The sequence below is a fragment of the Hyla sarda genome, chromosome 10 (assembly GCF_029499605.1).
Source record: "Hyla sarda isolate aHylSar1 chromosome 10, aHylSar1.hap1, whole genome shotgun sequence".
NCBI classification, from domain to species: Eukaryota; Metazoa; Chordata; class Amphibia; order Anura; family Hylidae; genus Hyla; species Hyla sarda.
In genome coordinates, this window is record NC_079198.1 from 130,495,765 (window position 1) to 130,517,054 (window position 21,290).

Here is a 21,290-nt window from a genome sequence, read left to right on the forward strand (position 1 = left end):
GCGTTTGACAGATCTTTGGAACAGTGGGCTGTGCAAATGAAAAATTAAATTTTTTATTTTCACGGATCACTGTTCCAAAAATCTGTCAGACACCTGTGGGGCATAAATGCTCACTGTAATCCTCATTACATTATGTGAGGGGTGTAGTTTCCAAAATGTGGTCACATGGGGGGGGGTCCATTGTTCTGGCACTATGGGGGCTTTGTAAACACTCATGGCCTTCAATTACGGACACATTTTCTCTTCAAAATCCCATCCCTCTCTTCTGAGCATTGTAGTGCACGGGCATACAGGTACGCCCTGGGTCCTTAAGTACCAGGGAGTGAAGGCGCACCTGTACGCTCTGGGTCCCTATGTGGTTAAAAAAGGTATCTCCATCACTTTTTCTGGATTGCTAAAGTCCAAAAAAGAATAAAAACCGCCTGCAAAAACGCCAAAGTTAAAACCCTTATGTCGTTATTTTTGGCCTTTTTTGTTACTTCCACAGACTTCTACAGGAGAAAAACGCCACAATTTCAGGGGAAAAATGCCATAGGCTCAACATGCTCCTTATCCTGTGTAGACAAAAATCCTTGCACTGGCCTTGGAAAGGGTGTACCTTTACATACTGTGTTGTTTAGGGGTTAATATAGGCTCAAAAATTAGCATATTTAAGGATGCATTTACATTAGATAAGTAGTTTACATTCAGGGGATACTTTGGCATGTCCGCAGAATAGTTTGCCAAGATCTGTGACATAGTTATAGGGGTTTGCAGAGGTTGCAGTTGTGACTCCTCTTGTCACTACTGTACTTTACTGTACACACTGAAACAGCGTCCTGTGTCTCACTTGCCTATACTTCATTTAGACCTCATTCTGCACTGTTTTGTAGGCACCTCCAGTACATGCTGCCTGCACCTTGATCCTTAGCATTTCCCTCTCTGCAGGAAAAGTAATAGGAATGCTTAGAAAGGTTAAAGATGGCACTGAGCAGCTCATTGTGTGATATTAAATGGGCACTGTCACCAACTTTATTTTTTGATATGTTGTAGTACTTATGTACTACAACATATCTGTAATATATTTTCATTATTTATTTTCAGGGTTAATTTTACGTTTGAAAACCGGCCACTAGGGGTCTCCCTCCTATTGGCCGGCTTCAGCACGGCGTGAATTCGGACCGATTGTGGCCGAGCAATCGTTCCTAATTCATTTACACTGCGCTCGCTACCTGCCTGTCAATCAGACAGGCGGGAGCGAGCGCATTGGCTCCCCGGCCGCTGGCTCCCCGGCCACTCCTCCCGCAAATGTCGTCGCAGCTGCTGCCCCTATACGCCCGCTGTCCGACTCTGCAGTATCAGTAAGTATGTTTATTTATGATTATTTATTCATTTATGAGTATGTTTAGGGGAGTTGGTGGTTATAACAGGGGTTGGAGGAGAGCGGGGTTCCGGGTTTCAGAATGGGGGGGGGGGGTGACGGAGGGAACGGGGTAGCGCCGCATGGCACTAACTTATAACTCATCTACACAGGGTGCCTCCCGCTGTTTCACTACTACAACTCCCAGCATGCCCTGACAGCCAATAGATGTATGGGCAAGCTGTGAGTTGTAATGGTGAAACAGCTGGAGGCACCCTGTGTAGATGAACTAAGGGCGGAAGTCGGCCCCAGCAGGCATCAGTGACATGGTGCCTGCTGCGGAAGTCTGCCGGGTAGTGAGCACACTGCCAGGCAGACAAAAAGTTATTTTTTATATAGGGAAAAAAAATTAAAGCAGGGAGGGGGTTAGGGATAGATGTGCAACAGGCAGGAACAGAAAAAAAAAATATAGGATGGTGGGAGCTACCCTTTAAGTTACAGTTTTACTGTACATCTCTTTGTGAGCTTCAAAAAACATATAAGCCTTATAGTCAGTAAGGTGACACTTCTTAAAGGGGTACTCCACTGGCCAGCGTTCAGAACATTTAGTTCCGAAAGCTTTGTGCGTGCTGGGGGGGTAGGCCACACCCCCTCATGATGCCACGCCCCTCAATGCAAGTTTATGGGAGGGAGTATGACGACCCCGGCAGCGCGCACACCGCTTTCGGAACTAAATGTTCCAAACGCTTGCCAGTGGAGTACTTCTTTAACTTTACATGTTTTAATAATAAAACCTCCAACAAGAGCTTTTCTGGCAGAATCCTCATCATACCGAAAAGCATGGAACGTGTCTTTCCCGACTGTGGAATATGTTATATCTAAAGCCACAAACAATATCAGGTGTCCGCCAGGTTTCAGCAACTCTGAGAGCTCCTTGAGATATCTTAGGAAACCATTTTGATCTTTGCAGATAACATCCAGGAGCCGAGCGCTGATGATACAATCTGGTAAGACTATCGGATCCGTCATGTTTTCTTTTTTAAGGTCACATTTTAGAGCATGTTGAACCACTCATTTCACTTTTTCTTCTTTGTCCTGTAACTGGTCCCTGAATAAAATAAAAATAAGAAAAGTGATTGTCCCAAAGTGCTTAAAGGGGTGCTGTGCTGCTCAATGTTTGGAACAAACTGTTGCGAACACTGGAGCCGGCGCCGGGAGCTTGTGAGGTCACAGCCCTGCAGCTCATGATGTCACGCCCCACCCCGCCCCCTCAATGCAAGTCTATGGGAGGGGGCGTGACAGCCGTCACGCCCCCTCCCATAGACCTGCATTGAGGGAGCAGGGCGTGACGGCATGAGGGGGCGGGGCTATGACCTCACAAGCTCCCGGCGTCGGCTCCAGCGTTCGCAACAGTTTGTTCCAAACGCTGAGCAGCAGAGTACACCTTTAATAAGGTGACATGAAAGCTCAATAATTGTGTCAGTATGGTCCAAACTTGAATGCAACTAAGGCTGGTGTACTGAGTGTCATGCTTACACTGTGCCTACTATTACATAAGACCCTATGGGTGAGAATATTGATCTAGATGGATACATGTAGCTTTTTCTACTGAATTAGAAAACTTTATTTTTGTCTGCAACAATAAATTAAGTAAAATACATAAAATCTATACTCCCTAAACATTTACCTTCATATCTACATTTATCTTCATATTTATATCTATTATACAGCAGCAACAATAACAAGCAGGTTTTCTCTCACATACTGAAAAATACGTCACTTGCCTCCTTCTATCTCTCTATGAAGTTTACGGCATGTCCCCAGTGAAATGCTCCGATCCATATGTCCAGCCATCTCTTCAGCTCCATGATACATTGGTCACTAACCTAGGTAATTTCTGAAAAACTTCATACAGATGATAAACAATGGAACCAATTGCAACTTGCATCTGCCGGTCATATAGTATACAGAGCACCAATGTATAGTATACAGGATCCTGGGCTCCTGTTACTATACTGATGGGAATCTCTTCTCCTAGTGGGGCCGAGCTGTGCCTGCAGTTACAGCAGGGGGCACTGCTGATGCTGAGTAGGAGATATACATTGTATATCTCCTGACCAGCAAGTAATATAGTATTGTGGTGTCCCGGTACCGGATTGCATCCGTTACCTTGTGGTGAGGTCCCCAAAGTCAGAGTCCCTAGGTACCAGTGGGATCCTCATCTATAGTTAGCCCCTAGTCACCCCTTTAATAATTAAAATTAATCAAATTCTAATTGTCTATATGCATATAAAGTGTACTTACCTTACTGTAGTGTCGCAGGACCTGCGGGTCACGTGATGCGTTCCAGAACTCTATGGTTTTTACTCAAGGACCTTTGGAGGCAGTCAGGTGATCACCCACCATGCTTTGTAACGGTGATTGACAGCTGACATGGACCAATCCAAAACGGCCCTGCCCCTGCCCATATAAGGGAGCGGAGGCCATTAATCTCTCTCTTTCCTCATGGGTTGCTTATGAGGACGGATCTGCGCAGCTGTCATCGGCAACCACTAGGCCAAAGCCTTGCGGCCTCGGCCATCCTTCCAAAACTGTGAGTTACTTCAATTCCCTATTACTCCGCAAGATCACTGGACCTAAACAGACCCCTAAATCCAGCGGATCTCTGCAAAACCTAATTCTACTAATCTCAGGATAACCTATCGGTCCTAAGCAATTGTCAGTCACTGCCGTGCTGATAATAGACTCTGTTACTAAGACTGTTACCGTTACTGAATGTACTGCAATTCACCAGTAAAGATCCTGCAAGTTCAAGTTCAGCACTGCCGTGGACAATCGTTTATTTCTGCACGCACCTATCGTTTCTGGGAAGGGTGGCGATAGGCCTAGCAACTACCTCAGTATATTAACCCACACCCTGGCGTCACGAGTGACAAGGGTTAAATTAACCCCTCATATTACAACACAGCAACACCCCGACTACACCATACCCCCCAAGGGCTACCACAGTATAAACTGTGAGATATAATAATCACTGCTTTACTGTAAGCCATTGCAGGGCTAAGCACTTTGCCACCCTGTTATTTTTGGTAACCAAATATTTTTTTCAATGTGATGTGTTTGGCAGGGGCATAGCCAGAAACCACTGAGCTAAAAATTGCCTTAAACCTAACTCCCCACCCCCTCCACCCCAGTCCCTGATTGCTACTTCCTCCACCCCATTCCCGGATTGCTACTCCTTCCACCCCAGTCCCCGATCCCCACCCCCTCCGCTCCAGTCCCCGATCCCCACCCCCTCCACCCCAGTCCTGGATCATCACCCCCTCCACCTCAGATTACACTCTGAGAGCCTCTGCTGAAACAGGGAGGATAAATTAGTCAGCCATAGGCCTTATTATGGAATGGGGGCCCGTGTGGAATGCCACCCATATACCTATGAGCTGTAGGCTTCTTTGTTTCGGTTGTACCTAGACTTATGTCTCCTTGTGAACTGTGAATAACATCAGTTACGTCTTTTCTCTCTATCCTCATCTATTACAGTGATCAATGATGAAGTCTTCTTTAACTAGAACCTTCTTTCAAATATCCTCCTCATATGTGAATCGTAGTGAATGAAATAAATTTAGGAAGATATTAAAATTGATTCAATGTTTTAGTTTAATATTTTTTTTCTAATATAGTAAATATGTCAAAACACAACCCAAAATTTTCTCAGCTAAAATTTATATCAATAAAATTATTAAAATGATCAAAAAAATTAAGCTCACTTCAATCTCATAGATTCAGCTCACAGATGTCCTGACATTTTCCATGAATTTGCTAATTTAATCATTCATTGTGTGTCAAGTGTGTTCTATTTCCATACATAATGCTTCTCATTAAAAGGGGTACTCTTTTTTATTTTATTTTTTAAATCAACTGGTGCCAGAAAGTTAAACAGATCTGTAAATTATAATGATAAGGATTGTCAGCTCACCCGATCCTCCGCACGGCAGAAAGACCTCCGATTCAGGAAAAAAGTGCAGAAGCCAGCGGTATAATAAACTTCACCTTTATTTGTAATCCATATAAAACTTCGACATGGCGTCTCAAAATACAAAAGATAAAACCTCCTGGATAAGCAACATGACGCGTTTCATGTCATGTGACCTTTCATCAGATGCATGATAGGATCGGGAGGATAGGGAGGATTTATATCTATTCAGGTGAACCAGGTGGAATACATCTGCTAATCACCAGGCACAACGTGAGAAAGGTATTCCTCTCCGTCCCAACTCTGCACATAGTATCAAATACACATTGGCCCTCATTTACAAAAACCGGTTAGGTTTTTTTTTTTCAGTGTACTCGTCTTGTTTTTCCTTGTGATTTACTAATCTGTCGCCCAATTTCCCTTTCTTTCTGTTGCAGGTTTTTTTTTTCTGTCGCACAAAATGTATTCTGTGCGCCAAAAAAAAAGTCTCTGCAAATTCTGACTACATTAGTGCTTGTACTACTACCCCCATCATGGAACAGGGTGTTATTAAGCAGGGGAGCGGGCAGCATTGTCCTGGCCCCTCCAGCGTTTTTATATATCTTTCCCCCTGCTGCGCTATATCAAACTTAGTGGCCGCTGCGCTTGAATAAATGTACTGCCCCCCAGCGCTATTATATATCTATACTGACCCCCGCTGCGCATATGCTGACCCCCGCTATGCATATTTATATATATACTGCCTCCCCCAAGCTGCGCATATTAATCATTAGTCATTCATAGCGGTGAGCCGGCACCTGTATATATAGATGCTGTGAGGGTCAGACATATATCCATATGTCTGACCCCTACCACGCATCTATATATATACAGGTGTCGGCTCACTGCTATGAATGACAAGTTAAGCAGTGCAGGGAGCGGAGGCTCCGCTGCTGCTGCTAATAGCTTGCTTGTCATTAATAGCCGGCATTTGTATATGTATGATGTGAGGGTCAGACATATATCCATATGTCTGAACCCCACAGCATTATATGCAGCTGCTGCCCGCTATGAATGACAAACTCTTAGCAGCCAGAGCGGGCAGCAGCCCTCCGCTCCCCCGCTAATAGAGTTTTCATTCATTGGCAGCCAGGGGAGGGAGAAAATGAAGATTAATATGCGCAGCTTGGGGGAGGCAGTATATATAAATATGCGCAGCGGGGGTCAGTATAGATATATAATAGCGCTGGGAGGGCAGTACATTTATTCAAGCGCAGCGGCCACTAAGTTTGATATAGGGGGAAAGATATATAGAAACGCTGGAGGGGCCAGATATATACCCCCCAGCGATTCTATACATCTTTGCCCACCACAGCGCTTCTATATTAAAACTCTGCCAGGAGCCCTGATTGGCTCCTGGGTCCCGGCCATTCAGGGCTTCTGGTGGGAAATTAAAAAATGAAAGTTTACTGTTCATTTCAGGGGATCGGAACATGCCGCCCGCTCCCCTGCTTAATAACATCTGATCGGATCGGGTCTCAGAAGTGAGACCCGGTGCGATCAATCCCTCAGCCCCTCTATTACTTCCCCCAACATGGAACAGACCCTGTTCCATGCTGGGGGTAGCAGGATTCACTCCATTTTGAGGAATTTACCGACAGCTCTGAGCTGTCGGCTTTCTGTGACGCAAAACTCACAGGTTTTCCTGTGAGTTTTCTTCACACTCGGAGTGTTTTTTCTGTTTTTGTCGGGTTCACGCCCCTTTTCGAGTAAAACACGCCCATTTTGTAGGTAAAAAAAAATCTCGGAGTGTTTAAGAAAATGTAGGTTGTGCGCCTAATTTTAAGCCGCAGATTTGGTCGCAAGTTAATGAGGGCCACTGTGCGTTTATTCACTTGCAAACAATCTTGAAATAATTAGAGAAAATATTTTTTGTAAATAATTATTCAAAGAATGAAATTCTACTGTTATATAACAATTCCAACACTTTAATAATGCAATATAATATCAGACTTTAAATTTAAACCATAAGGTTGGAATGTGCGCAACGTATATATCCAATAGATTTCTCTATTGTGTAAAGCCTTGATCCTGTCCCCACCTCTTTCAGGTTGTCGGACAATTTCAATGCCACAGAATTCAAAATCGGACACATCACCTGCATGAACCATTTTAAAGTGTTTAGATACATTTGATGGGTTATTGTACGATGCCGTATTCACACCTCTCAAGAGTTCCTGGATGCTTTTTTTTTTTTATTCGTTTTGTGCTGCCAACATAAGAAGTGTTGCAGCTTTTGCAATAAATTTTGAATACTACGTAAGATGATTGACAATTAATAAATTGTTTAATTGCTATCAATTTAGAAATGCCAGGAGTCAAATGAAAAGTTTTTACGGCATGTTCAGATACAACACATCTAGTTCGATTGCACTTGAAAAAACCTTTTAAATTTAGCCAAGACACATGACTATCAGATCTATGCGATGATGGAAGCAGACTAGGGGATAGTAAGTTGGCTAAATTTGGAGCTCGTCTAGTAGAAAAATTAACACCATTGAGTAAATATTTATTTAAAGTTAAATACAGGTAAATGTTTCTTTATAATATTTTTTATGGAATTAAATTCTACACTGTAAGTTGTAACAAAGTGGGTTTGGATGTAAGGGGTTGAGAGGCTAGATTTGGAGTAACTTTTAGATGGGACTTCATTTTGAGAAGATCATTCCTGGGCTTCGACTCAAACCGGTTTCTTGCTCGATTCAAAGACCAGGATGGGTAACCCCTATTACGTAGACGATTACATACTCTATTAGCTTCTGTAATAAATCGTTCATTTGTTGAGCAATTTCTTCCGGCACGTGTTAATTCCCCCACTGGAACAGCTAGTCCTGCGGGTCATGTGATCAGGTGGAAAACTCTATGGTTTTGATTTAGGACCTTAGGAGGTCCCAGTGACATGTTCACCCACCATGCCTTGTAACGGTGAGTGACAGCTGACACGGCCCAATCCAAAACGGCCCTGCCCATATAAGGGAGCGGCGGCCATTAATCACTCTCTTGTTCCTGTGGCCAAGCAAGCAGCATCTCTTGTTCCTGCGCTGCTGATGAGGACGGATCTGCGCAGCTATCTTCCGCAGTGACTAGGCCCAAGCCTTGCAGCAACGTCCATTCATACAAAACTGTGAGTTATCTCAATCCCTATTAACTTTGCAAGATCACCGGACCAAAACAGACCCCTAAATCCGGACGGATCTCTGCACAAATCCTAATTCTATTAATCCTTGGATAAGTCAATGGTCCGCAGCATCTGTCAATCATTGCTGAGCTGTATAGAGACTGTATTACTAAGACTGTTGCTGTTAATTGGATGTACCGCAAGTACTTCAGTAAAGTTTATGCAAGTTCAAGTTCATCCCTAATGTGGACCTTCATTCATTTAAGCACGCACCTATCGTTTCTGGGAAGGGTGGCGATAGGCCGAAGATTTACCTCAGCGTATTAACCCTCACCCTGGCGTCATGAGTGACAGGATTAAATTAAGCCCTCATATACCGAAGCAACACCCCCACTGTATTTTATCCCCCCAAGAGACTCCTAGCCAGTAGGAGATTCGTAAGTTTTGTGCCCGGCTAATTGTGGTAAAGCCGTGTTTCCCATAGACTCCTAGTGTAGGTGGACTGCAGATCCTTACACGACCGTTTAATGTACATAACCCTATATTTATAGGACTTTCTCGCCAAAATGTTGCACTTATCAGGTGTATGCTCCGGACTCTTGTTGGAGTATTGATAAATGTATAGTAAAAATGTATATGGTTCTTGTACACAAGAAGAATAGCTTCATGACTGTGTACATAAAAGTAAGTCAAGGTTGTACCCAGAAAATTGCCCTCTATTTGCACGTGTACACCAAACACAAAAAATGTAAGTAACTCTTGTACACATGTACATACAAAGATATAAAAATGCTGAAAGGTGTTTTAGTAGTTACTTAATAGGTGACACCCCGGCTCCTCTGAGGGTAGTATTGCTGCTGTCGCCAATCGCTAGCACCTTTCTAAACAAAAACGGTAGGGTAACTTACCCTTAAGATAGTACTTGCACACATAGTACTCTAGACTACTCACTTAAATGTATTGCCTCAATCTATTTCAGTACATACACAAAAATAAAATATATCTCACATTCAAGAAACACTTAGGAATTGTAGCCTATTGATGTCCAATTCCTGCCACTGTTAGGTACACTCATATGTCTTTTCTCTGTATTACGTGTGTCAGATGCTCTACCTGGCCAGTAGGTGCTCTTGCCAGTATAGAATTGAACACGTATTTCTAAAGGTAACCTAGGTAGGTTATATGGAAGTGCTCTAGGGGTAAGTAGCGTGTAGCCGATATACCCTAGCAGCCATCTTACTGTGACCTAGCTTCCGGCTAGCAAGTATACCGCTCGTGTACTAACAGGTAACTTATTGTTGGCAAAAAGAAAAAAATGTGTAAGATTTCAAAATGTATAGTCAGCTTGAAGCTAAATGTATAGAGAGCTGTGTTAATGTCTAGTTAGCCTCATAAATGTTATAGAGAGCTATAATAAATGTTTAAGGATGTTTAGAAACTAAAGGTTAGATAGCTTCATCACTGTCTAGGTAGCATCAAAATGTCTAGATAGATTCCTATTGTCTAGTCAAGATGCTAGTAAGAGTATTCAGAGAATGTGTTCAATCTTTACTTAGGTTTTGTCAAAAAAAAAAAAAAAAAATATTATATATATATTTATATATATATATATATATATATATATATATATATATATTTAGATGTAATCCTGTTTTAGTCCTAGTTCCTCTGCCTTAGGGGACATGCGTCAAGGTCGACTTATTTTAAGTAAGGGGGTTTGTGGTGTCCCGGTACCGTATGTTATACGTTACCTATGTAGAGGTCCCCATAGTCAAAGTCCCTAGGACGTCAGGGTCCCTCTTTTCTAGTCTTCCCCTTGTCACCTCTCACTTAGCCACTAAGTGTACAGTAGTTCTATCTGATATTTATACAGTTATAAGTATAAAAAGTGTATATATTGAATTGTCTACCTGTTTGTAGCATAGCAGGACCTGCGGGTCATGTGATCAGGTGGACAACTCTATGGTTTTGCTTTAGGACCTTAGGAGGTCCCAGTGACGTGTTAACCCACCATGCCTTGTAACGGTGAGTGACAGCTGACACGGCCCAATCCAAAACGGCCCTGCCCATATAAGGGAGCGGCGGCCATTAATCGCTTTCTTGTTCCTGTGGCCAAGCAAGCAGCATCTCTTGTTCCTGCGCTGCTGATGAGGACGGATCTGCGCAGCTATCTTCCGCAGTGACTAGGCCCAAGCCTTGCGGCAACGGTCGTTCATACAAAACTGTGAGTTATCTCAATCCCTGTTAACTTCGCAAGATCACCGGACCTAAACAGACCCCTAAATCCGGACGGATCTCTGCACAAATCCTAATTCTATTAATCCTTGGATAAGTCAATGGTCTGCAGCATCTGTTAATCATTGCTGAGCTGTATAGAGACTGTATTACTAAGACTGTTGCTGTTAATTGGATGTACCGCAAGTACTTCAGTAAAGTTTATGCAAGTTCAAGTTCATCTCTATTGTGGACCTTCATTCATTTAAGCACGCACCTATCGTTTCTGTGAAGGGTGGCGATAGTTCGAAGATTTACCTCAGCGTATTAACCCCCACCCTGGCGTCACGAGTGACAGGGGTTAAATTAACCCTTCATATACCGAAGCAACACCCCCACTGTATTATATCCCCCCAAGGGCTACCACAGGGTGAAGACTAATCAATAAAGCATATGACCGCAGCAGGTGTGTTCCTCAGGTAAGTGCAGCCGCGGTGAGTGAAACAAACATAAAGGGTTAATTTAAAGCTACATAACATGTTAAGCTATTTCTATTCCATTTCTTCAAAAACAACCTATTTATGGTTAACTATATCTTGCCTTCTTTTAAAGGATTATAGAAAAGGTGACAGGTTCAGCTTATTGTTAAGGCCCAATGAACCTTGTGCGTTTAACCGCATAATCCAGCAGGCTTCAGCCTGCAATAATCTAGTCTTCCTATCCATTGTACCTTCTCTATTTTTAACAATTTCCAGGCCTTCAAATTTGATTCCTTCTATTCTACCTTCATGTACTTCTCTTATGTGTTGTATGAATCGTGGGGATCCATGACCTGTTTTTATCGAGTGTAAATGTTCACGCACCCTAATCCGCATCTGTCTGAACGTTTTACCAATATAAAACCGCATGCAACCACATATCAGAAAATAAACCACAAATGTGGTTCTGCATGTTATCAGCTCGTTTACAGTATAGTAGGTGTCACCTAGTCGACCTGAATTCGTGGCTATATTAAATTTAAATTGAGGGCAATTCCCACAGTTTTTTGTTGCCGTCACGCCCCCTCCCATAGACTTGCATTGAGGGAGCGGGGCGTGACGTCACATGGGGGCAGAGTCGTGACGTCACGGTCTTCCATCCCCGTGATCGTGAGGAATTAGCCTGAGATCCTCCAGCGCTTCCGGAAGCAGTTACAGGTGGGTGCTGTTTGCTATATTGCGGGGGTCCCAAGCGGCGAGACCCCGGCAATCTGACATCTTACCCCCTATCCTTTGGACAGGGGATAAGATGTCTAGGGGCGGAGGACCCCTTTAATATTGATCATGGCATCTAAAGGGCTAATAATGGGTATCAGTTGTTGTCAAGCTTTACCGACAAGTCTCCGGCTGCTGATAGCAGGCAGGACCCGCGGTCTGTGAAACAAGCACAGTCCCTGCTCTCGCTTCATTGCTAGAATGGGACTCCTGGTGCGCCAAGTACCAGGCAGGCAGGACATACAGATAAGTCCTTTGTCCCCAACAGGTTAAGTGCTGATTTAAAGACACTATGGTCAAAAATCTACATCTCCATGAATAAACTTATTGTGCATCAATCAAGGTTTGTGAAACCTATAGATCAGGTGAGCGATACAGATCCCGTCCCAGTAAAGGATACAAATAGTTAAATATGATATACTTGACTTTATTGCACTAGAGAAATAAAGCAAAAATGCACAGAACAATAAAAAAAATTCATAAAACTTATTCCAAAATCCCAGGCTCCTCTGATGTCCTTTATGATCAGGCCTTGTCTAAGCACAAAGATAAGTGTACAATAAGGTCTCATATTTATAGGGGCTACCAATATATTTATACTATATAACCTAGAGCTCTTACCCTAAAATAATGTCCTCTAAAGCTGTTTATAGCATTACATATTAACTCTTCACACACAGGTTGTAATTTATTACTCAGAACAACTTCTCCTTGTGAGCTGCAATGAATATCATGGCCTTATAGTCAGTAAGATCACTCACATTTGTTCTCTTTTTAACCACACAGTAATCTATAACAAATCCTTCTCCAACTAGAGCTTTCCTGGCAAAATCCTCATCATAACTGAAGGCATGGAGCTTGTCTTTCCCGACTGTGTAATATGTAACAGCTAAAAACCCAAATAAAATGAGATGTCCTCCAGGTTTCAGCAACCCTGAGAACTTCCTGAGATATCTCCTGTAATCATCTTGATCTTTGCAGATCGCATCTAGGATCCCAACACTGATGATGCAATCTGCTGGCGGTAAGACTATCGGATCCGTCATATTTTCCTTTTCAAGGTCACATTTCATAACATGTGGAACAGATGATCTCACTTTTCCTTCTTTATCCTGAAACTGGCCACTGAAAGAAATGAGAAAAGTGAGAAATATGATTGTCTCACAGTACACATGAATACAATGGTGTGTAATCCAAGGTATATAAGATATGAATGGACGGCACTCACCACTTCTTGCTGTGACACTTTATTCCATCAGGTAAAAAGCAGGTATGTATTACAGGTGCATTTCAGCAAGCAACAATTGTTTTACACTGGTGTAAGCCAGGAAGAAGCACAACCAGCGTGAAGCAATTTTTGCTTATTGAAACACACATGTAATACATACCAGCTTTTTACCTGATGGAATAAAGTGTCACAGCAAGACGTGGTGAGTGCCGTCCATTCATTTCTCATATACCATGCATTTGATTGCTACTGGACTTTTGGGACTGAGCACCACCTAGAGATACGACCTCAGAATCATGACTGTGCCTGAATAGCCTGCATAACCGGGAGTTACTGGTTTGGACAACTTGATTCAGCATTACCTACTTGCATTTCTCATATACTTGGAAGTTTTCGAAATGGTATGTAAGCTTTGTAGTTAGCTTGGATTTTTGGCATCCAGCAAGGGTGGAAGAAACCTACTGGATACTTAACTTCATAGGTTCAGATTGGCTATGGCTTAACACAAAATAATTCTGCCATAATATGCACCAAGAAACTGTCTAACATGACTTGCTCCACATTATTTAAAAGCTTTAGATGCTGTTTCGACTCATCTAGAAAAGGGTAATGGCTTTGATATTGAGTAGACTAATACTGGTCCTTATCAGTAGTAACAATAACAATGATAATAGACTTCGCCTAATATTCAGGAAAATACTTCACCTGTTTCCTTCTATCTCTACATGAAGTTTTGTGACATGTCCCCAATCAAATGCTCCTGTCCGTGAGTCCAGCCATCTCTTCAGCTCCATGATGCAGCCATCACTGACCTTCAGGACTATGATGTGTTGGAAAAACTCACAGGCTGAATATAGGTGATGAACCATGGAAGAACCACTGAGGTCAATGAGGACATCTCCATTAATGTGACCTGGAGAAATTTTTTTCCAAAATAAAAATTGGATAAGATGACCGACTACAGAAAACATGATACATATTAATAATGTCATATGTCTATTTCACTTCGAGAAAATTATAGTTCCAAGAAAAAGTAAGTAAACCCCCTTGATTTTTGATTTGATTTGATTTGATTACAGATTAAATGTGATCTGATATCCCAAGTATCCCTGAAGTCCAAGTATAGACAACCACAACTATATATATATCATCCATTCAAATAATTTATTGCGTTATTTGTCTGCTATGTGGATGATGTCCTAATAGTGTGGTCGGGGACACAGCAACATTTTCAGGAATTTGTCAATTACCTGAATGACAATAATTACAAAATGTGTTTTACCAGTGTATTTGACAAGTTAAAGTTAGTGTTTTTGGACGTTGAATTGCTGGTTAGGGATGACTCTTTATACATACAGGGCTATCGGAAACCCCCTGCCACAAATGCCCTGTTGCGGTATGATAGTTATCACCCCCAACACATTAAAAAATCTATTCCCTATGGGCAAATGGTAAGGTTGCGCAGGATCAATTCATGTGATGAGTCATTCCTAACTCAAGCAAACGCACTATGTGAACGATTGTTAAATCGAGGTTACCCGCATGAACTTTTAGAGGAGGCAAAAAGCCAAGCCCTGTCGATTCCCCGTGAAAAATTAATTTTCAAACCATCACGTAAAAAGAATAGAGATATTTGTAGAGACTCAAATCCACAAGGCACTGAAGGAATTGATAAGAATAAAAAAAAACTTTTACCTTTTCATTTAATTACAATGGAAAAACCGATACGGCAAGCCATACTAAAAAATTGGCCCATTTTACAAAATGATGAGATTTTAACCCCTTAGGACCAGGCCATTTTACACCTTAGGACCGGAGCGTTTTTTGAACATCTGACCACTGTCACTCTGGGATGCTTTAACCTATCATTCTGATTCTGAGATTGTTTTTTTGTGACATATTCTACTTTATGTTATTGTTAAAATTTTGTCGATACTTGCATCGTTTCTTAGTGAAAAATTCCAAAATTTGATGAAAAAATTGAAAATTTCGCATTTTTCTAACTTTGAAGCTCTCTGCTTGTAAGGACAATGGATATTCCAAATAAAAAAAAAATTGTTCACATATACAATATGTCTACTTTATGTTTGCATCATAAAAATGACGTCATTTTACTTTTGGAAGACACCAGAGGGCTTCAAAGTTCAGCAGCAATTTTCCAATTTTTCACAAAATTTTCAAACTCACCATTTTTCAGGGACTAGTTCAGGTTTGAAGTGGATTTGAAGGGTCTTCATATTAGAAATACCTCACAAATGACCCCATTATAAAAACTGCACCCCCCAAAGTATTCAAAATGACATTCAGTCAGCATTTTAACCCTTTAGGTGTTTCACAGGAATAGCAGCAAAGTGAAGAAGAAAATTCACAATCTTCATTTTTTGCACTCGCATGTTTTTGTAGACCCAATTTTTTTATTTTTACAAGGGGTAGAAGGAGAAAATTTATACTTATATTTGTAGCCCAATTTCTCTCAAGTAAGCACATACCTCATATGTTTATGTAAAGTGTTCGGCGGGCGCAGTAGAGGGCTCAGAAGCGAAGGAGCAACAAGGGGATTTTGGAGAGTATGTTTTTCTGAAATGGTTTTTGGGGGGCATGTTGCATTTAGGAAGCACCTATGGTACCAGAACAGCAAAAAATCCCCACATGGCATACCATTTTGGAAACTAGACCCCTTGGGGAACGTAACAAGGGGTAAAGTGAACCTTAATACCCCACAGGTGTTTTACGACTTTTGCATATGTAAAAAAATATATATTTTTTTCACAAAAATGTGTGTTTTCCCCCAAACTTCACATTTTTGCAAGGGTAATAGCAGAAAATACCCCCCAAAATTTGTAACCCCATCTCTTTTGAGTATGGAGATACCCCATAAGTTGACCTGAAGTGCACTACGGGTGAACTACAATGCTCAGAAGAGGAGTCATATTTGGCTTTTTGAGAGCAAATTTTGGTCGGGGGGCATGTCACATTTAGGAAGCCCCTATGGTGCCAGAACAGCAACCCCCCCCACATGGCATACCATTTTGGAAACTAGACCCCTTGAGGAACGTAACAAGGAATAAAGTGAGCCTTAATACCCCACAGGGGTTTCACGACTTTTGCATATGTAAAAAAAAAAAATTGTCACAAAAATGTGTGTTTCCCCCCAAATTTCCCATTTTTGCAAGGGTTAATAGCAGAAAAGACCCCCAAAAATTTGTAACCCCATCTCTTCTGAGTATGAAGGTACCCCATAAGTGGACCTGAAGTGCACTACGGGCGAACTACAATGCTCAGAAAAGAAGGAGTTATATTTGGCATTTGGAGAGCAAATTTTGCTCGGGGGGCATGTTGCATTTAGGAAGCCCCTACGGTGCCAGGACAGCAAAATAACCCCAACATGGCATACCATTTTGGAAACTAGACCCCTTGAGGAACGTAACAAGGTCTACAGTGAGCATTTACCCCCCACTGGTGTCTGTCAGATCTTTGGAACAGTGGGCTGTACAAAATTTTTTATTTGCACAGCCCACTGTTCCAAAGATCTGTCAGACACCAGTGGAGTGTAAATTCTCACTGCACCCCTCATTACATTCCGTGAGGGGTGTAGTTTCTAAAATGGGGTCACATGTGTTTTTTTTTTTTTTTTGCGTTTGTCAAAACCGCTGTAACAATCAGCCACCCCTGTGCAAATCACCTCAAATGTACATGGTGCACTCTCCCTTCTGGGCCTTGTTGTGTGCCCCCAGAGCACTTTGCACCCAAATATGTGGTATCTCCGTAGTCGGGAGAAGTTGCATTACAAATTTTGGGGGGCTTTTTTCCCTTTTACCTCTTGTCAAAATAAACAGTATAGGGCAACACCAGCGTTTAAGTGTAAAAAATTATTTTTTTTACACTAACATGCTGTTGTAGACCCCAACTTCACCTTTTCATAAGGGGTTAAAGGAGAAAAAAGCCCCCCAAAATTTGTAACACAATTTCTCCCGAGTACGGCGATACCCCATATGTGACCCTAAACTGTTGCCTTGAAATACGACAGGGCTCCAAAGTGAGAGCGCCATATGCATTTGAGGCCTGAATTAGGGATTTGCATAGGGGTGGACATAGGGATATTCTACGCCAGTGATTCCCAAACAGGGTGCCTCCAGCTGTTGCAAAACTCCCAGCATGCTTGGACAGTCAACGGCTGTCCGGCAATACTGGGAGTTGTTGTTTTGCAACAGCTGGAGGCTCCATTTTGGAAACAGTGGCGTACCAGACGTTTTTCATTTTTATTGGGGAGGGGAGGGGGGCTGTGTAGGGGTATGTGTATATGTAGTATTTTTTACTTTTTATTTTATTTTGTGTTAGTGTAGTGTAGTGTTTTTAGGGTACAGTCACACGGGCGGGGGATTATAGCGAGTTTCCCGCTGCGAGTTTGAGCTGTCGCGCAAAATTTGCTGCATCGCAAACTTGCAGCTTGATACTCACTGTAAGCCCCCTGCCCATGTGAATGTACCCTGTACATTCACAGGGGGGGGGGGGCCTCCAGCTGTTACAAAACTACAACTCCCAGCATGCACGGTCTATCAGTGCATGCTGGTAGTTATAGTTTTGCAACAGCTGGAGGCACATGGGTTGGGAAACACTGAGTTAGGAAACAGACAATGTTTCCCAACCAGTGTGCCTCCAGTTGTTGCAAAACCACAACTCCCAACATTTTCAGGCATGCTGGAAGTAGTAGTTCGGCAACATCTTTAGAGCCAGATGTTGCCAAACTACAACTCCCAGCATGCTTGGAGTTGTAGTTTTGCAACATCTGGAGGACTACAGTTTGCAGATCACTAATACAGTGGTTCCCAATCTGTGCCCTTCCAGATGTTGCAAAACTACAACTCCCAGTATGCCAAAACTGTCCAGGCATGCTGGGAGTTGTAGTTCTGCAACATCTGAAGGGCCAGATGTTACAGAACTACAACTCCCAGCATGCCTGGACAGTAAGGGCATGCTGATGATGTGTAGTTTTGCAACATCTGGAAGGGCACAGTGGTCTCCAAACTGTGGACCTCCAGATGTTGCAAAACTGCAACTCCCAGCATGCCCAGATGCCAAGAGCTGTCTGGGCATGCTGGGAGTTGTAGTGTAAGGGGACCAGATGGAACAGTCTAGATCGCTTTAGGGCGGTCTGGACTGCTGCAAAGGTCCCGCAACGCCGCTGAAGATCAACTCACCTGTCGTCACCGCCGCCGTCTCCGCCGCCGGGATCCGGGTCTTCAGGGACGAGGTAAGTACCGGGGCCGGCCCCAGCACTCCCCCATCCCCCGCCGCATCCTCTGGTCTTCCTCCCGTTCTCTCCGGACTTCCAGAGGCAAGGCAGGGCGGGAGGAAGTAACCCCCCCCCCCCTGCGATTGGTCGGTTAACTTACCGAGGAATCGCAGGGGATAGGAGGAGGTGGCAGGCTTGCCACCTCGCTCCTATACTTCAGCATGGTCCTGGCTGTCTGTGACAACCAGGATCATGCAAAATTACCGGGTGGTCGGGTCAGGGGCGATTTCCCTCGCGATTTGCGACAATCATGCAGCAGACATGGCCCCCCTTGGCATTTGCCCTTGATGCCTGCTGAAGCATTTCAGCAGGCATTCGCTTCCGATCTCTGCCCGGCACGCGGCATGGACTGGAAATCGCCAGGACGTATGAGTACGTGCCTGGTCCTTAAAGCCCAGGGTGCCAGGACGTACTCATACGTGCCTGGTCCTTAACGGGTTAATAACCATCTACCTTCTAAAAACATGTTTTTTTGATGTGGAAAACGTTTTTTTAACACTTGTTCGTGTTATAAGTTTTTTGTCATTTTGTACTTGTTTTTGATAAAGTTTTGTATTGAGGTGAATATAAAAAGGGGGATGTGAGGGGTGTGAACTATTGACCATGATTAAGCGCATGTGAGCGAGAAACGGCCCGTCAGCCAGTGTTTGCATCTGTGACCTGAGGAATAAATTTTAAGTAACTGCAATCCAGTGCCTCCTCTACTTCTTCTCCAAGTGGGATATTTTGCTTCTACGGTTTCCGAGGATTGAGCACGGTTTATGTTACTTTCGAAGTGCCAAGGTGTAGAAACCGGATTACATTACAGCAGCCGGCAGAATTTAAAGGTACGCGCCAGTGCCGTACTCCCTTTCTTCTACCTGAATTTATATATATATATATATATATATATATATATATATATATATATATATCAGCCATCATCTTCTACAAAAATTTTCTGTACCTGCAAATAAGATTTGCACTATGTTGAGGAAGAATTTTGGAAGAGTTCACCCTGCAACTATGTTGTCATGTTTTTTGGGGTGCCTTGCATGCAGAGTCTACTTCAGGTCATACTACATTATCTTAATAATGTTAAGGTAAGGACTAGTGTTGACCGAACTCGCTGGTTTAGCCAAACTTTTTCCAAATTGTCTGTTCGATTCGGCTTGGTTCAACACGAACTGGCAATTAAATGGGCCCCAAACATGTTTCTAACACTGCCCAAGAGCTCTAAAGCCCTGTATAACACTGCCACATATGAATTTAAGTCATTTTTAAGTGTTCTTAAGGCTCAGTTATGTCGACATGCGGTAACCCATGGTAACTAACAGCTTCTTGAATGCACTCACAGATTTTTGAGGCTTACTCACACTAAAATAAGGCGCCATCAAATTTCCATGGTTGTCGGTAGATGTCTGCAGGTGTTAAAATGTACACAGAAGTATTGGTAGATTCAGTGTTTTTTTTTCCAAGCATTCCAAAAATAATCCCTTTTGAGAGTTGCAACAGCTTTTTAATCTGCCAAGCCAAGAAGATGGCATGGATTTTTCCTGGCATTCAAAAAATTATCCCTTTCTGGGAGTAGCAACAGAATTGGTGGACTGGCATTAGCTAGTGCACAATTGGGGTGGTGGTAGTACTGCCTGATCAGTGGCATCTGGCACAGGAGTTTCAAATTCATGACTGATCAATCCACTTAATAAGAGTTGATCTAGCAATGTGTCAAACAAATCCAGCTTTATTGAAGGTTCACACAAAAACAGGTACAGCAATCATAGCTAACATGGGACGCATTTCAGGCGCATGCGCACCCTTCGTCAGTGATTCCTGTGCTCAGGATAGGGCTCAAATTTATAGTGTGCAAGGTGGGAGGAGAAACTCCTCCAATCCTACCCGTCACAGACTACAAAGGAGAACACATATACATATGTATAAATGTAAAAGAGCTAAAACCTAAGAATGTTACCAGGGATACAGAAGATACAACAAATATGTTTGTATATACACGGACTTGGCACTCGGAACAAAAGAGCATGTAAGCTAGTATGTTTATATACATTAATTAACATCATGCATCAAAACCGAGTGCAACGTAAATGATAGAATACGCATGGTGTGAACGGGACTCAAGAATGAAATAACAGTTCACATCTGCAGATTAAGACCTTGAGGGGAACGTGTGCCTAAAGTGAATTGCCAAAAGGCCTCCCGTTCTAACAGACAACTGCGTAGACATCCTTTCCGAGGTCCCACGGACACTTGCTCAATACCGTACATACAGAAGCATGAAGAGCTGTTGTTATGCACATTCTTGAAATGCATGGAAGCAGCTGATTTATTTCTCATTGTATCATTCGTTATGTCATTGAGATGTTCCAATGCTCTAGTTTATAACTTATGTGTGGTACGACCTACATATTGTAACTGGCATTGGGTACACTCAATGACATATACAAGGTTAGAATAATTACAGTTTAAATATTGTTTAAAGGGATACTCTGCCCCTAGACATCTTATCCCCTATCCAAAGGATAGGGGATAAGATGTCTGATCTCGGGGGTCCCGCCGCTGGGGACCCCCACATTCTACCATGCGGCACCCACCTGTAACGGCTTCCGGAACCGTTGGAGGCCCTCATACTAATACCATCCCGACCACGGGGACGGAAGATCGTGATGTCACGACTCCGCCCCCGTGTGACATCACACCCCGCCCCCTCAATGCAAGTCAATGGAAGGGGGCGTGACAGCTGCCACACCCCTCCCATAGACTTGCATTGAGGGGGCTGGGTGTGACATCAAACGGGGGTGGAGTTGTGATGTCACGATCTTCAGTCCCCGTGGTCGGG

At 42.9% G+C, this 21,290-nt stretch overlaps 1 protein-coding gene across 2 annotated transcripts in view; it reads right to left on the bottom strand.

Moving 5' to 3' along the window:
* Positions 1 to 12,390: 12,390 nt before the first annotated feature.
* LOC130294671 (indolethylamine N-methyltransferase-like) overlaps positions 12,391 to 21,290 on the bottom strand; it is a 35,898-nt gene continuing 26,998 nt past the window's right edge. For both annotated transcript variants that reach the window (XM_056544865.1, XM_056544864.1), the window contains exons 2-3: positions 13,870 to 14,077; positions 12,391 to 13,061 (exon numbers count right to left, since the gene is read on the bottom strand). In XM_056544865.1, coding sequence (XP_056400840.1) covers positions 12,632 to 13,061; positions 13,870 to 14,077 — 638 coding nt within the window. In that variant the 3' untranslated portion in view covers positions 12,391 to 12,631. The remainder of the gene's footprint in view (positions 13,062 to 13,869; positions 14,078 to 21,290) is intronic.